The sequence below is a fragment of the Xenopus tropicalis genome, chromosome 7, assembly GCF_000004195.4.
Source record: "Xenopus tropicalis strain Nigerian chromosome 7, UCB_Xtro_10.0, whole genome shotgun sequence".
NCBI classification, from domain to species: domain Eukaryota; kingdom Metazoa; phylum Chordata; class Amphibia; order Anura; family Pipidae; genus Xenopus; species Xenopus tropicalis.
In genome coordinates, this window is record NC_030683.2 from 56,928,640 (window position 1) to 56,943,227 (window position 14,588).

The 14,588-nt window shown below is 38.6% G+C and overlaps 1 protein-coding gene across 1 annotated transcript in view; it reads right to left on the reverse strand.

The window, feature by feature from the left end:
- glyatl2 (glycine-N-acyltransferase like 2) overlaps positions 1-7,713 on the reverse strand; it is a 41,221-nt gene extending 33,508 nt beyond the window's left edge. The window contains exon 1 of the mRNA XM_002941373.3: positions 7,590-7,713. Within this exon, the coding sequence (XP_002941419.1) occupies positions 7,590-7,667 (78 nt within the window). The 5' untranslated portion in view covers positions 7,668-7,713. The remainder of the gene's footprint in view (positions 1-7,589) is intronic.
- Between the last annotated feature and the right edge of the window lie 6,875 nt (positions 7,714-14,588).

Consider the following 14,588-nt stretch of genomic DNA (forward strand, 5'->3'; position numbering starts at 1 on the left):
GGGGGCAGCTTTGTCAGTGGGGATTATCCATGTTTCAGTGGTGCCTAAAAACTGGAAGCCTCTGGATATGAAGAGGTCATGCACAGCAACTAGGTTGTTGCAAACTGAGCGTGCATTCCATAGGGCACATGATATTGGTGCAGGAGTGGCTGGGATGATTGGGATGTTGATGAGGTTGTCAGTTTTACTGCCCTTTTGGAGGTGTGCAGAGTGAGAATTTGAAGGAGAGCAGGAATTGGGGGTAGGGCAGGTGTAGGAGCAGAGTTTGGGTCGGGGGGCCTGGATTTGGAGAGATATCCCTTGCTGCCAGGAGAAGAAGAAGTGTAAGGGAGAGGAGATGTGAATGGGATTTGAATGCTCTGGGCTTGTGTTTGGTAGTGTGGGGTGAAGGAGTGAGAGATCTCAGAAATGAGAGCAGTTCGTGAGAGCAGAAGGAGGGAGAGGGAAGAAGTAAAGGTTCAATCTGAATCTTGTAGATTGTAAGCTCTTTTGGGCAGGACTCTCTTTCCCTCTTGAATCGGTTATTGATTGCTTTACTGTATATGTTACTCTGTATGTCCAATGTATGTATGTATGTAACCCAGGCTGCATCCTGGATCTCTTCTTACCTCTCTAACCATTCATTCACTGTCTCCTATGCTAACAAAACCTCATCTCCAGTTCCTCTTAATGTGGGGGTACCCCAAGGCTCTGTACTTGAGCCGTTGTTGTTCTCCCTTTACACTCTGTCTTTGAGAGATCTTATCCGTTCATTTGGCTTTAAATATCATCTGTATGCTGATGATATCCAAATTTACTTTTCGACCCCCTCATTAACAGTTGAAACTGAGACTCAAATCTCTAACTGCCTTCTAGCTATCTCCAGTTGGATGAGCCAATGCCACCTCAAACTGAACCTAACAAAAACTGAACTAATGATCTTTCCGCCTAAGCCTGGTCCTACCCCCCCCCCCTTTTTTATCTGTATTGAAGGCACCCTCATCAACCCTGTCAATTCGGTGCATTGTTTGGGGGTGATCTTTGACTCCTGTCTCTCCTTCTCTGAACATATTAACACCACTGTCAAAACCTGTCACTTTTTCTTACTCAATATTGCCAAATTCCGTCCCTTTTTTTCTACTGCAACAGGTAGGCTGCTCATGCATGCTCTCATCCTATCCCGTCTTGACTACTGTAACCTGCTACTAACCCGCCTCCCTAACTCCCATCTTTCCCCCCTACAGTCTATATTAAACACTGCTGCCAGAATTCTCCTCCTCTCATCCAGGTGAGTTCAGGCCCTTCCCCTGCTAAAGTCCTTATCATGGCTTCCTATTAAAAAAAGAATATCTTACAAACTCCTTCTCTTAACCTTCAAAGCTCTCCATTCCTCTGCTCCTCACTACATCTCTTCCCTTGTGTCTCCGTACGTTCCTGGCCGACTCCTTCGTTCCTCACAGAGCAACCGCTTGGTTGCGCCCCCCACTACTACTGCCATTTCCCGCCTTAAACCTTTCTGCCTTGCTGCCCCTTACATTTGGAATGCCCTCCCTGATTTCCTCCGGAGAGAATCCTCCCTCAGTCTTTTTAAAACTAAACTTAAAGACTACCTTTTGGAGCACTCACCCAGCACCTGATCTGGTAAGTAGCACTTATATTGTAGTGTCACCCACTGTGACCTACAGCACTTATATTTGCCTATTTGTGTCTGTAAGTTACCCTCCCATATAGATTGTAAGCTCTACGGGGCAGGGACCTCCATCCTCTTGTGTTTTTGACTCATCGCAATTGTATCTTTTATTTATTTGTCTTTGTTGTAATACTTTGTATTTATCTGTTATCTTAATACAGTGCTGTGTACATAAGTAGCGCTTTATAAATAAAGATACATACATACATACATACATACATACCTATTGTACAGCGCTGCGGAATATGTTGGCGCTTTATAAATAAATGTTAATAATAATAATAACAGTGTCAGGGGCAATGGAAGTAGTAATTTAGTTTTTAGCCCTGAGAATGAAGAAAAAAGGTAGACAACTGGAGTGATAATAGACTGAGCATGTTTAAGGTGCATTGGAGGATAGAGGGTTAAAGCAATAGGGGGTAGGTGTGAGGCTTGAGTCTGAGTTTGCATGTATTAAGTACAAATATAAAGGTTGTTTGGTATATGCAGGATGTTAACAAAGGTTACCTGAATGAAGTAAACATACAAGATAGTAATTGTACATTTAGACTGTAAGAAGAGATGTTGCTGAACTGTTTCTATGCCCATGTTGGTCAGAATACGTTTATGCAAGAAAGATGTGTCCATAGTTCCTAGCTTAGTTCGTAGCAGCAGAAGGTAAGTTTAATTAAGTTTGTGCAAGAAATTTCCATTGTCCTTAAGAAATGTCGGCATTACTTATACAATAGGTTGTAAAAGACATCAACCTACATCACAATAGGTTTTAAAATGGAATACCTGGCACTAGTGGGCAACTGACATCTTCGTATATTTTGGAAAATATGTACAAAATAGAACAAATCAGAGAAAAAAGCACATTATACTTACATTATACTTTGTGCCAGGGTGTCAATATAAACACTCAAGATAAGAGTGATGGCCTTAAAAGACACTGGCAGAATACACCTTTGATCTGAAACACTCATTTGTATTTCAGTTAATACTGCTTGAAGGGCAAAGTTTCTTTAGCAGTTTGTCTAGTAAATGCCATTACCCCAATACAACTTGGAGAGTACACCTCCCTAAAAGCTATTTATTGTCCTTCATGATGGTATACAAAATGTAACATTTGCAGGCCATCAGTATAATTATAAATGAGGACCAGAAATCAATGTAAACATCTTTTTTTTTTCTTGACCTTAGCAAGGTCACTGACTACTTCTGTTTTGGCGTTCAGATGGTACACTTTGCAAGGCAAATTCAAGGAAGACTTGATGTCTCAAAGCACTCATACTGAAGTTAAATAGAGCTTAAGAGACAAAAGAGTCCCTGTATGACAATTTCTGTTACACATACCGATGCACTATGTTAATTTAGAAATCCTGATCACAAACTGTGCCCAGAATATGCATAATTATTTATTTTATTCTTAAAATTTAAGAAATTACTCCTCAACACCAATGCACATCTTCGACAAAGCATGGTACAGTATTTCTTTTTAAGATGGCATAAGCTATAAGCAGATTTATAAAAATTAAAAACAGGAACTGCACAAACTGCTGAAGTTGTGCAGCATTGCGTGTGGTTCCTTTTTGAGACTGCATTGGTTGTTGTTATGGTGTTTTTTTCTTAACAGAGTATGACTTGCTTGTTACACACAAATAAAGCTTGAGGCAATAATTTATTTTAATCATTGATTTAATTGTTTATTTTATGTAATAAAACTACGTTTTGTTGTTTATATGTTATCGCTTATTTTCCAGGTCATAAATACAGAAATGAAATATAGATAAGAAAAGTATTGTGTACTTTTGCCATCAAGTGAGGACAACGCCCTGTTCAAGCAAAAAAAAAAGCCAAGCAATTTCTTTCTATCCAGTAGTCCATTAAGTTACATTCTCTGTTTAAAGTAAACATTATATCATGTATAGCAAATGTGCAAGTGGTTAAACCCCTGGATAACAGTGACCATAATGTTATTTCATTTGGTGTTTGGTGCAGGAAACAAATTTATACTGGGGCAACAAAGACACTGAATTTTAGAAAAGCAAATTTTAGCTCCTTAAGGGCAGCGCTTCAGGGCATAGATTGGGGCATTATGTTTTCTGATAAAAACACAGAGCAGAATTTGTTGTAATTTAAAATGATATTACATCATTACTGTTCTCAATTTATTCTATTAATAAGAAAAAGTAGAAGTGTTAAGAATCTGAGTTTGCATGTATCAAGTACAAATATAAATGATGTTTAGTATATGCAGGATGTTAACAAAAAAGGTTACCTGAATGAAGTAAACATACAAGATAGTAATTGCACATTTAGGCTGTAAGAAGAGATGTTGCTGAACTGTTTCTATGCCCATGTTGGTCAGAATAAGTTTATACAAGAAAGATATGTCCATAGTTCCTAGCTTCGTTTGTAGCAGCAGAAGGTAAGTTTAATTAAGTTTGTGCAAGAACTTATACAATAGGTTGTAAAAGACATACATCACAATAGGTTTTAAAATGGAATCCCTAGCACTGATGGGCAACTGACATCTTTGTATATTTTGGAAAATATGTACAAAATAGAACAAATCAGAGAAAAAAGCACATTATACTTACATTATACTTTGTGCCAGGGTGTCAATATAAACACTCAAGATAAGAGTGGTAGCCTTAAAAGACACTGGCAGAATCAATACACCTTTGATCTGAAATATTCATTTGTATTTCAGTTAATACTGCTTGAAGGGCAAAGTTTCTTTAGCAGTTTGTCTAGTAAATGCCATTACCCCAATAGGACTTGGAGAGTACACCTCCCTACAAGCTATTTATTGTCCTTCTTTGATGGTATACAAAATGTAACATTTGCAGGCCCTCAGTATAATTATAAATGAGGACCAGAAAGTGTTAAGAATCAGAGGGGACAGTAGCTGCATTTAATGAATATAAACACTATAACAAGTGTTGTAAAACAGCAATCTGGAAGGCAAAGATAGAAAATGAGGAGTGCATTGCAGCAGAGGCCAAAACTAACCCCAAAAAGTTTTTTAAGTATATTAATAGTAAAAAGATGCAGGTTGAGGGTGTGGCCCCATTGAGTTATAGTAACAATATGGTTACAGCAGATACAGAAAAGGCAGATGTGCTTAACCAGTTCCTTCCTTCTGTGTATACAGTAGAGGAGCCAGAGTGCCAAGTCCCACCCAATAGCTGCACTGTTGCCTCAGCTCAACTACGCATTGGTTGACACAGGATATGGTGCTTAAAGGGTTACACAAGATAAATGTGAACAAGGCACCTGGGCCAGATGGAATACACCCTCGGGTACTGAGAGAGCTAGGGTCAGATTTACAGTGGCCTTTGTTTCTGATATTCTTAGACTCAGACTTTCATCAGGTATGGTACTTAGTGATTGTAAGAAGGCTAATGTCATTCCTATATTTAAAAAGGGAGTAAGATCTCAGCCTGGAAATTATAGACCTGTAAGTTTGACATCCATGGTGGGCAAGTTATTTGAAGGCTTGTTAAGGGAGGCTTGTACGGGAGAATGCCATTATGAGCAGTAATCAGCATGGCTTTATGAAGGACAGGTCATGTCAGACCAATTTAATTGCTTTTTATGATGAGGTAAGTAAGAAGCTGGACAGTGGGGATGTAATCTATTTGGATTTTGCCAAAGCATTTGATACCGTTCCCCACAAATGACTGCTTTCTAAACTGTCTATTGGTCTAAATGAAGTCGCACATGGATAGAAAAGGGCTACAGGATTGGGTACAGAGGGTGGTTGTTAATGGTACATTCTTTACTTGGAGTATTGTTCTCAGTGGTTTTGTACTGGGTCCACTTTTGTTTAACGTGTTCATTATAAGCGATGTATCAGTGTTTGCAGATGACACAAAACTCTGCAGACCAGTCAATTCTATTCAGGATGTGGCATCCTTGCAGCAGGATCTTGACCAACTGCCAATCTGGGCAGCTAAATGGCAGATGAGATTTAATGTGGATAAATGTAAGGTCATGCACCTGGGATGTAAAAATATACAAGCCACTTATACACTTAATAGGACTGCACTAGGCAAAGCCATAATAGAGAAGGACCTTGGAGTCCTTGTAGATAATAAACTTGGCTGTAGCAAGCAATGCCAGGCAGCAGCTGCAAGGGCAAACAAGGTTTTGAGCTGTATTAAAAGGAGTATAGATTCACGGGAGGAGGGGATTATTCTTCCCCTTTACAGAGCGCTGGTAAGGCCTCATCTAGAATATGCTGTTCAGTTCTGGTCTCCAGTGCTCAAACGGGACATTATTGAATTAGAGAGGGTCCAGAGAAGGGCAACTAAGCTGGTAAAGGGTAAGGAAATTCTCAGTTATAAAGAAAGACTGGCCAAGTTGGGTCTGTTTACACTGGAGATGAGGCACTTAAGAGGTGACATGATAACTATGTATAAATATATAAGGGGATCATATAATAACCTCTCTAATGCTTTATTTACCAGTAGGTCCTTCCAATGGACACGAGGGCACCCACTCTGTTTAGAAGAAGGGAGGTTCCATTTAAATATTCGGAAAGGTTTTTTTTTACTGTGAGAGCTGTGAAGTTGTGGAATTCCCTACCCGAATCAGTTGTGCTGGCTGATACATTATATAGCTTTTAGAAGGGGCTGGATGGCTTCTTAGCAAGTGAGGGAATACAGGGTTATGGGAGATAGCTCATAGTACAAGTTGATCCAGGGACTGGTCCGATTGCCATCTTGGAGTCAGGAAGGAATTTTTCCCCCTCTGCAGCAAATTAGAGAGGCTTGAGATGGGGTGTTTTGCCTTCCCCTGGATCAACTAGCAGCTAGGCAGGTTATATATAGGCATTATGGTTGAACATGATGGATGTACGTCTTTTTTCAACCTAACTTACTATGTTACTATGTATCAGAGCATATTATTAATCTTATACCATGCAAAGCAAGTTTAGAAGTGATTTTTATTTTCCTGTGTGTATAAACATAGCAGGGCATTCCTATATAACCTGCCTGACTGCTAGTTGGTCCAGAGGAAGGCAAAAAACCCCATCTGAAGCCTCTCTAATTTGCCGCAAAGGGAGAAAAAATTCCTTCCTGACTCCAAGATGGCAATCGAACCGGTCCCTGGATCAACTTGTACTAAATGCAATGTATTGTATGAATTGTATCTTAAATTTAATTTTTTCCAGGAGATTTCATCTGATAAACCGTAAGATAACTTTTTCCTCACTGAACTGAAATTGACCCTAAGTTGAAGGTAAAGGGATCTGTCTTTTGCATTATGGATTATATGATTTAAAGAAATAAATTTTCTTCATTTTAACAATATAGTTTCATTGTATTAGATACAGGCATAGATTTTAATAACCATGTGCTGTTTTCTGTCAGATTGGATTTTTAACTTTCATATCTTCTGAATGTATTTAAAATATTCATTCAGCTCTAAGGATAATGTCACACAGTAATTTCAGGGTTTTTTGCCACTGTTTTCTGTCTGCTTGCAAAACAGTCAACACATCCTGATTCCTTATCCCTTTTTTATAATATATCCCAAACCTACACTTTACATTCATAGTATTAAAGGTAAGGGTATTAAAGGTAAAAAAGTATAACTCTTGTGAGGTACAACAAACAAATTACCCATCAGGTAAATTGCTATTGTCAGGGTCCTTTACAATCAAATAGCATTTTTAATTTTTCAATGCAAAATAGAAAAGAGGCAGAAAAGGAGGCCAAAGACAACAATGGTGAGTTCATTTCAAAGGTTGCTAAGTAAAAATGTTGAATTAAAGAGATAAGGACCTTCCTTTGGGTAGCAGTCCTAAAATTATTTTCCTTTTTTATATCTTTCCAAGACTTTCTCTATCTCTTTGTATAACCTCCCATTATTTTGCTTTATTCTTTATGTCTATCTTGCTTATATCTTATAGACAGTGTTTTCTTACCTTCAGAGCATCTGGAAGGTGACCGCGTAAATTTTGTTTGAGAAGCTCCAGCTTCTCAAGAGACTGCAAAGATATCATGAAAAAGCAAAGTACAAACCATTCAAAGATCAATGTTCTTGAGGGAGCAAATGTTTCACAATAAGTACCTTAAGATTAGGAAATTATCATTTATTCTGGCCAAGAGTTAATAATTACATATAATTATGAAAAAGTAGGTAGGATGTAAAACAGTGGAGTTTGGATTTTGCCAAACTGTTTGATATACAGTGAGGAACATAAGTATTTGAACACCCTGCGATTTTGCAAGTTCTCCCTCTTAGAAATCATGGAGGGGTCTGAAATTCACATTGTACTGTAGGTGCATTCCCACTGTTTGAGACAACATTTAAAAAAAAAATTTCAGGAAATCACATTGTCTGATTTTTAAAGAATGTATTTATATTGCACTGCTGCACATAAGTATTTGAACACCTGAGAAAATCAGTGTTAATATTTGGTACAGAAGCCTTTGTTTGCAATTACAGAGGTCAAATGTTTCCTGTAGTTCTTGACCAGGTTTGCACACGCTGCAACAGGGACTTTGGCCCACTCCTCCACACAGATCTCCTCTCGATCTGTCAGGTTTCAGGGCTGTCGCTGAGCAACTTGGAGTTTCAGCTCCCTCCAAAGATTTTCTATTGGATTTAGGTCTGGAGACTGGCTAGGCCACTCCAGAACCTTGATATGCCTCTTACAGAGCCATTCCTTGGTTACCCTGGCTGTGTGCTTCGGGTCATTGTCATGTTGGAAGACCCAGCCACGACCCATCTTCAATGCTCTGACTGAGGGAAAGAGGTTGTTGTTCAAAATCTCACAATACATGGCCCCATTCATCCTCTCCTTAATACAGCGCAGTCGTCCTGTCCCCTTTGCAGAAAAGCACCCCAAAGCTTGATGTTACCACCCCCATGCTTCACAGTAGGGATGGTGTTCTTGGGATGCAACTCATCCTTATTTTTCCTCCAAACACGGCAAATGAAGTTTAGACCAAAAAGTTCTACTTTAGTCTCATCTGACGACATGACTTTCTCCCATGCATCCTCTGGATCATCCAGATGGCCATTGGCAAACTTCAGACGGGCCTGGACATGTGATGACTCGAGCAGGGGAACCTTCCGTGCAATTCAAGATTTGAAACCATGACGGCGTAGTGTCCTACTGACAGTGACCTTTGAAACTGTGGTCCCAGCTCTCTTCATGTCATTGACCAGCTCCTCCCTTGTAGTTCTGGGCTGATTCCTCACCTTTCTTATCATCAGTGATACCCCACAAGGTGAGATCTTGCATGGAGCCCCAGTCCTAGAGAGACTGACAGTTGTCTTTAGCCTCTTCCATTTTCTAAAAATTGCTCCAACAGTTGATCTATTTTCACCAAGTTGCTTCGCAATTGAACCGTAGCCCTTTCCAGCCTTGTGGAGGTCCACAATTTTGTCTCTGGTGTCTTTTGAGTTGGAGAACTTGCAAAATCGCAGGGTGTTCAAATACTTATGTTCCTCACTGTATAGCAGTACTGTATATACTAATGCTTTCTAAATTAAGATCTGTTTGGTCTTAGTAATGTAGTTTGTACATGGATAGGAAAATAGTCCAAGGACCCGGGCCCCCCACCACACCCCATCCACAATCGTACACCAGCACCATTCCAACACACTCCCAAAAAACCTTCCCCTGCCCTTCCATCTGCAATATGCTTTATTGTGGCAGGCCGGGGGGAAGGGTGCAGGACCTGGTGCAATTGCATCTCCTCCATCCCCGGTTGTTATGCCACTGAATGTATTCATATTTTCAGATGACACAAATCCATGCAGCACAATGGCAGTCTTGTAGTAAGATCTTGACAGACTGGCAATCTGGGCAGCTTTTTAGCATGTGTACTTTTAGTACAAAGTTTCACAAATTTTCCGCCGTTTCGTGAATCTTTTATAAGATTCGCGAATTTTTTGGCGAAGCGAAATGGGACAGATTCGCTCATCACTACTTCCAGTTCATATTACTGTATTGCATGTCTGCTAAAAAAAATTAATACAGACAGTTAAGAACATTATTATATACAACTCAGCAGGTAGAAATATGTTCATCAAAATATCAACTACAGATAATTAATTGTAACAATGTTTCAATTCAATATGGATACACATACAAAACCATTACAGTCCTATATGTTTGCTGTTGTCTTAGCCTCTGTAACTTGTCACCAACTTTTAGTTTGTCACAGACATGTTCTAACACTAAAAAATTCCCCTCATTATAATTACCCACTTAATATTGTGTAAAGTATCTCAGGACATTGTGATTTTCTTTTTTCCAAATATTGTACAGATGTTCTGCCACTCTCTTGCCCACTGCCCTGATTGTTCTGCCCACATAAATGAGATTACAACTGCAAATTTGTGCATATACAGCATAGATAGTATTGCAATTACAAAAAGCTTGGTATATTTAGTTTTTGTAAGAAAGTTTCTAGGTAACACAAAATGATGTGTACCTCATCTTTTTCTATGTCATTTATAAAAGTATAATTTATTCGGCTAGAGTTAGAGGCAGATTTATCAACATTCGGACCACTACTAAACTCATTTCCTCTAAAACTACAAATGTCTAGTCATTTATTAAATAAAATGCTGAACAAAAACTAAAAGAACATAAAAACCACAAATTTGTCATGGTTTTTAAGTTTTTGTAAAAATCTAGTCATGCACTTACAAACGGAAAAAAATAAAAGTCACAAATTAAGCCTATTTTTACATCTGTATCTTTTGTGGTTCTGATGCGTAATGAATGGTGAAAAAATTTTTTTTACACAATAAAATTGTGCTTTTGCCCAAAACAAGCACGAATAATGGAAGAACAAAAACGAACGTTAGAAAGCAATTTAATCTCCCCATCCTGTCCTATCAGGGAAAGGTCAAGATAATTGATCTATTCATCTATTGTTATTCTAGTGTTATTGTAAATTATAAGTGTTTTGATTTATTAATACTGTTTTCATCCCCATTTCATACAAAGATCATCTTTTTATCAATGATACAAAATGTTGTGCTACATATACTGTTCAGACCTCCCAAATTAAGTTCTTCTCCCAGTCTGCCATGGGGTATGGTCTTCTACCAACTTTAGTATAGTATATAACGAGAGTTCCTACTTGGTGTTAGTAGCTTTGCCTTGCAGCTGTGCCAGGATTATTGTATAACTGCATCAAAGTTTGTACTCAGTTTGTATAAAGCTAAATCCATTTACTTCTAAATAGATTAATTAAAATGAAAGTAAATCTAGTTACTTCTACTATTACTTGTGTGTGCATGTGTATTGCTCACTATTAGTAAATCAGAAGGCTTTAGTATGAATCTTGCATATTTTTCTTAATAAAATGCATTTATTTTTAGCTCAATTTTACCACAGTGGGAGCCTTGATTTTTCTTCTTCTATTTCCTTCCAAATGGCACTGTAGCTACATTGTTTTAGAAAAGATTTTGCTGCATAGGCCTGCTAAACCTCTGCATTGTCTTAAGTTTTTTTATCTGGGGGTTTCTTAATTTAAAGCCTTTACAATTTTCTTAGAATGGGAAAAAAATTCCTTTATGACTTCAATGGCAAGTGGTGCTCCTTTTAGGAAAAAAAAAAATACTCTGGACTAAAGGAAAAAAAGGACAAAAAAAACCCTAATGACACCATACCACACATGCACTGTACATTAGAATAAGAAAATGCTAAGGACCTCACTATGTAGCTTAATTCAGAAGCAAATAAATTATTAAGAAAAAAATGAAGGCATTTAAATACTTCAAGTCAGGGGGGGATATAATCTATGTTCAATGACTTTAAACACTATAACAAATGCTGTAAAACATTTTCTCAGACTCACTTTTATCTGGTATGGTACCTATGTACTGGAGGAAAGCTGATATAATTCCTATATTTAAAAAAGGATTCCAATATTGGCCTGGCAATTATAGGCCAGTAAATTTAACATCTGTGGTGGTAAAGTAATGTGAAGGCTTGTTAAGAATCACATTCAAAATTATGTTCTGGAGAATGGCAGTAATCCTTTATGAAGGCTAGGTCATGTCAAACAAATTTGAACGCTTTTTATGATGATGGTTGTAAGAAGTTGGGACAGCGGGACAGCGGGACAGCGGGTTGCAGTAGATGTGATCTATTTGCCAAAGCATTTCATACCATGCCCCAACGACTGATTTTTGAGCTAAGGTCTATTGGTCTTAAAGGAGAACTCCACCCAAAAGAACATAATTTCAAGCAACTTTGCAATATACTGTATATCAATTAAAAATAGTTTTACTATGATTTACCCCCCAGCTCCTCAATATGTACGAGGATGCTTTTACCACCGAACAACTACCCCCTTCAGTTTACTCAGGCCTTATCATACTTATTCTTAAACCTGGGAAGAATCCAGAACAATGCAGTTCATATCGCCCAATATCGTTAATGAATACAGATGGGAAAATATTGGCCAAAATTCTAGCAAATAGACTCATCAAAACTATCACCTCAATAATCCATCCAGACCAGTCTGGCTTTATGCCTAATAAATCTACCACATGTAACCTCAGGAGACTATATACAAACCTACAAATTGCCCATGAGAACTGCGGATCTAGAATTAAAGTTTCGCTTGACTCCACGAAGGCCTTCGACACCGTCAAATGGCCTTACCTTTGGGAAACACTTAAAGCATTCGGGTGCGGCCCCAATTTTTTAGCATGGATATAAACACTTTACAAGGCACCTAAAGCCCAAATAAGGGTGAATAACTTAATCTCACCACTTTTCGACTTACACAGGGGAACACGTCAGGGGTGTCCTCTCTCCCCACTCCTATTTGCTATGGCAATAGAGCCACTGGCGATAGCCATTAGGCATTCCACCAAGATAAATGGGCTAAAGTTTCAAAACCCAAAAGAACGCTTAGCCTTATACGCGGACAATATCCTACCATTCTTGGCCGACCCGCATAACTCACTACAAGAAATCCTTAAAATCGTACAAGAATTTGGTTCATACTCTGGGCTACGGGTAAACTGGAACAAGTCCCAGATAATGCCAATTGACACAATCCCAAACACAGACAGGCAAACATCAAACCAGTTGACCTGGGCAGGCGAAATCAAATACTTGGGCATCACAATATCCCCAATACGTTCCTTATTCCAGGAACAAAATTTAGAACCATTATTCACAAATTTCACCTCTGCAATTACTACCTGGCAAAGTCTCCCCCTCACACTATGGGGAAGAATAAATTTATTTAAAATTATATTTCTCCCCAAATTCTGATATTTCAATCCCCAAAAAGTTTTTCAACAAAATGAACTCTCTTCCTTTTTGTGGGCAGGTAAACAACAAGGTTCTCCTTGAAATCACTTACTGCACCTGCGGGGAAAGGAGGCCAACAGTTGCCAGATCTACATCTATACTATATAGCGGCACAACTGTACCACCTACACTTCTGGTTTCTCCCAGACGCTGAGGACCCCAACATGCTACTAATGGCCTCCATCCTGGGCTCGTTGGAGTCAATGATTCATAGTCCCCTACGTAAACTATGTGATTCCAACCCACTACCACCGGTATTGCAAGCGACATACCAATCCTGGCAAACCGCCAGAAAGCTAACCAAATCAACCCCATACTTCCTAGTTCCCCACACACCGCTATGGGGCAACTCTCACTTCATGCACTTTCGATATTTGGAAGACTTTATATATTGGCCCAAAATGTGAATCAAAACCATGGGTCAAATCCTCCACAATGGCACGTTAATGTCACTACAACAACTCTCAGAGCAATTGCCAGGCCAGAGAATCGAGCATTTCAGATATATGCAACTTAGACACGCATTTAAAGCACAATTTGGATCATACCAAATAAAATACCAAGATTATCCTATTGACTCCATACTAACCCTAACTCTAAGAAACTGGTATCTAATCTATATGGTGCTTTACAAAGCACGATAAAATCCCCCTTTGATAGAGCACTTACCAAATGGCACCAGTCTACCCCAACAATTACTGAAGAACAGTGGGAAGAGGCTACAGACTCTGCGTACAATTTTTTAATATCTACTAGGGACAGGTTAATAAATTTTAAAATCTTACACCAATTCTACTACACCCCAGCTTGACTGAACCAAATTTACCCTGACAGAACGTCAGCGTGTCCCAGATGCCAGGCCAACCAAGCAGACTTATCATATCATGTGGTTCTGTCCCCAGAAATACTGGAAAGGAATCATGAAGTGTTTAAATTATAATCTAGCTATACCACATATCATAGCATAGCAATTGAATTCTGTCTTTTTGGAGTAATTGCCGAAATAATACCACTTAATAAAACTCGCATAATGTGCAGATCACTACTATTTTATGCCAAAAAATCAATAATCTTGCATTGGTTAAAACCCACCGTTCCTCCTGTTTCTCAATGGTTCAACCTAGTGAATAAAATGCTACCAATGATTAAACTTACCTATGAAGCCAGGGGAATTCCAGATAAATTTGACAGAGTGTGGGGTCCATGGGTGGACATCTACCCCTTAGCCTAAGCGCAATTGACCAGGGTCTATAACACAAGGCTGGGAGGAAACACTATCTCCTAAGTAGTATAAGTTTATAAATAAAGACCAACAACAATAATGGTATAAAACTTGTTTGATGTACTGTATTGAGCAATTTATGTGTGACTTTAACACTGTATGGACATCCTTTGTAAACTGACAATCTACATCTTGAACAGATGATGTTTGCTATTTAATGTTACTGTTTGTTTGTTTAAGAAAACAAATAAAAAAAATACTTTAAAAAAAATAGTTTTACTATAATAATATGGTTTGGAACAGCTATCTAAGCTTAGCCCTTGTTCTCCTGATCCGGTTGACTACTTTGAGACTCAAAAAAATTTAATTGACTGTCCTTAGCCTGTCTTCAGCCTGCATTATTC